The sequence below is a fragment of the Podarcis pityusensis genome, assembly GCF_964106645.2.
Source record: "Podarcis pityusensis genome assembly, chromosome: 13".
NCBI classification, from domain to species: domain Eukaryota; kingdom Metazoa; phylum Chordata; class Lepidosauria; order Squamata; family Lacertidae; genus Podarcis; species Podarcis pityusensis.
This window is the reverse complement of record NC_138038.1, coordinates 36,458,271-36,461,134: the sequence shown is the minus strand read 5'-3', so window position 1 is coordinate 36,461,134 and position 2,864 is coordinate 36,458,271. Positions and strand designations below refer to the sequence as shown.

At 44.6% G+C, this 2,864-nt stretch overlaps 1 protein-coding gene across 1 annotated transcript; it reads right to left on the bottom strand.

Moving 5' to 3' along the window:
* Positions 1–804: 804 nt before the first annotated feature.
* LOC308461052 (galactoside alpha-(1,2)-fucosyltransferase 2-like) lies at positions 805–1,749 on the bottom strand (the record flags this gene model as incomplete). Its single annotated transcript, XM_080977638.1, has 1 exon — positions 805–1,749. One exon carries the CDS (start codon positions 1,747–1,749, stop codon positions 865–867), a length of 885 nt encoding a protein of 294 aa, XP_080833764.1. The 3' UTR covers positions 805–864.
* Positions 1,750–2,864: the final 1,115 nt, after the last annotated feature.

The window sequence follows — 2,864 nt, the reverse complement described above, 5'->3', positions numbered from 1 at the left end:
TTTGGATTAAGAGTGAGTGGTGCAGAATGACAATACATCCTTTAAAAATAAATAAATGGGATAGTGATTCTGTGCCTTTAACAACTAAGGACATGCTGCTTTTTAAGGGACCAAGTGGCAGTGAGTTGAAGATAGTGAAAGCAGTTGAAGGTGGGATGCAGGAATGTCTAGAGCAGGTGTTGCCAACATTCCAACTCCCATCAGCTCTGACCAGCCTAGCCAAAGGCCAAGGATGATGGGACTTGCAGTCCGAGAACATCTGGAAGCCAACATATTGGCTAGCCCTGTTCTGGACCTTGGGGTATCATGGTGAGGAAAGACTTCACTTGTATTTCCCACTCTGCCTTTTCCACAGAGTCCCATCCCTGTCCATCATTCTCAATACTAGAGCAAATATTTTGCAGGAAGAAATTCCAACATTCAATCCATTGCATTCCCAGTTGAAACATATCTGGGATTAGGGCTAAGGCAGACTTTTCTCTGACCTGAAATGTTGCAGACCCACTGGCAGTCAGAGTAGATGCTCCTGGGCTCAATATGCCCACTTACAGAGCTAAAGTTCCCAATGTTTTTAGTACGAAAGGAAGCCTCTTCAAAGTGCAGTTATGTCCATGGTGCATGTGTGCATATTGTTCCCAAGTGCCTGGTGGTGGAAGGGCTTAGGATATGGTTATGTTCCAACCTCTTCACTATACTGCAAAGTAAGGTCTAAAAGAGGTGGAATCAATGTGTTTGACGAAGCTAGGTCTTTGAGCCCCCTGTCAGGAGTGCTGGTGACCACTCTCACATACATGCTTCGTGGAATCAGTGCCAAACAAGTCCTTCCAACATTATCTAATTTGACCTGAATCAGCTACTATTTGGTCAAGCTTCGGGATTCTGGACTTGGGAAGAATTCTTGGGCAGCAGAGGGGAAAGGTCCGCTGGAATCCCAATCCATTCAGGCAAAAACGCTGCCGAGGGCTTGAAGACCTTAAGGAAGGGAGAGTCTGGGAGGGTGTAGTTGGCCAAGTAGACGGTCTCCCCACCAGCCAGGTAGCCGGCCCAGACGCCAAAAGTGCCAATTGTCATTATTGTGTGGTTGCAATGAGCAAGGAGAGCCAAATCCCCCCCTGGAGAGGATTCTCGCCCATCCCCAGAAAAATAAACATCCCCCCTGGAGGCATTGATGTTTTTCTTGCACCACTCCATCCCATTGCTGGTCACCACAAAGATGGGATTGGGGTACTTCTCTCTGAAATAGTTCATGGCTTTCTCCAAATAGCCTCTGTCAGCCACCACACCTTTCCAGATCTTGGGCATCACATAGACATAATCCCCTCTACGGACATGCACGCCAACATATGTCACCTCCTGGCGCTGCCCCCGTAGCTCCTGAAGATAATGATTGGCTTCTTCCTTGATGTGGTCATGGAAGGAGAACTGCTGAAGTATCTCTTGGCGGATATGGTGATAAAAGGTGTAAGAACATGGGTAGCCCGTCAGCCGGACGTACTTGCCTTTGATGTGTTTATAATTCTCTGACATCCAGTCATGCAGACCAAAGTTCCTCCAGCGGATCTTTTTAGCCACTTCAGCATGGAGCACAGGCAAAGTGATCCGGAATATTGGTGAGAGGTACTGGTGCATGGCGGGACAGATGTAGGCTTGATGTCCATTCATCTTGGCTAAGGCATAGAGGGTGGCATATTCCCCCATCTGGTTTCCCAAACGGCCAATGGAGTTCACTGTCCATATACCACTATCCATGATCTTAGAGGGTGATCTGGAAGAAGTGGTGGTTGTGTTATAGTATGACCGAGAAGAAGTGGTGGTGAAGGAAGAAGGAGCTCCCATCCCTGGGAAATTAGATGAATTCTTGAAGTTGATCCTCCACCTCTGATATGGCATCTTGTCATACAGGTGCAAGATTGTAGAGAGGGACAGGAGGCCAAAGAAGTACAGGAAGAATAAGAGGGCAGGTTGGCTGAAGGAACATCTTTGTGGGAGATCCATAGCTGCACAATAGGAACACCTAAAGGCAGAGCAAAGTAAGATGAAAAGACAGGTAAGATCAACATGCAGAACACAACCACTGTTGTACATCAGCAGTGACTTAGATGGCACTGTGACCCTTTATGCTATACATGTCCATAACTTCAATGGAACTTACTCCCAGGTAAATGTGTATCAAGTTCCAGATTGAATTAATAAGCCTGAAAGCCGCTACACAAATTCCTAGAAGAATACTTAAAGTAAACCCACCCTTTGCACTTCGCAAATCCTTCTCCCATTTCCTCACATATGTAGTCTAACCTTGTTTTCGGAAATTTGTGCATTTTTACATCAACTTTATCTCTAAATTAATTGTTGCTAATTACTTGAAATTAGTCTTTCTGTCTAATTTTTTTCAATGTATTTGCATAACCAAAGATATTCTTAACTGTAAATGCCAAAAAGGGAGGCCTCCCCCTTCTCAATTCCTTGTTCTTAAGATAGTATTCTGCCACTTTTGATGACATTCGGGTATATTGCAACACGGTTCAATTCCCAGGAGTCACAATATCCTAGATGTCCTTTTACGTTAAAGTCCTCTTCTTTGGTCACTGAAGCAACGGAAGAATTATAAGGAGCCAGATACCCTTTATGATTATCCCAGGATGTTACACTGCCATTATTCTGTTAGAAATCATTTCCCATTTCTTTTTCTTTCTCCATAATAGTCATTTCCACTTTTGTGATGTTGGCAGCTCCTGGAAATAAATGAAGAGATCCTCTCTGTTTCTGTAGGAACTGCTGCCTAATCCACAAATGTTTGTTTGCTTCATAGTACCTTGATATCTGTCCATCCAGTTCCCAGCAAAGAATCCAGCTTTCCCATGTTC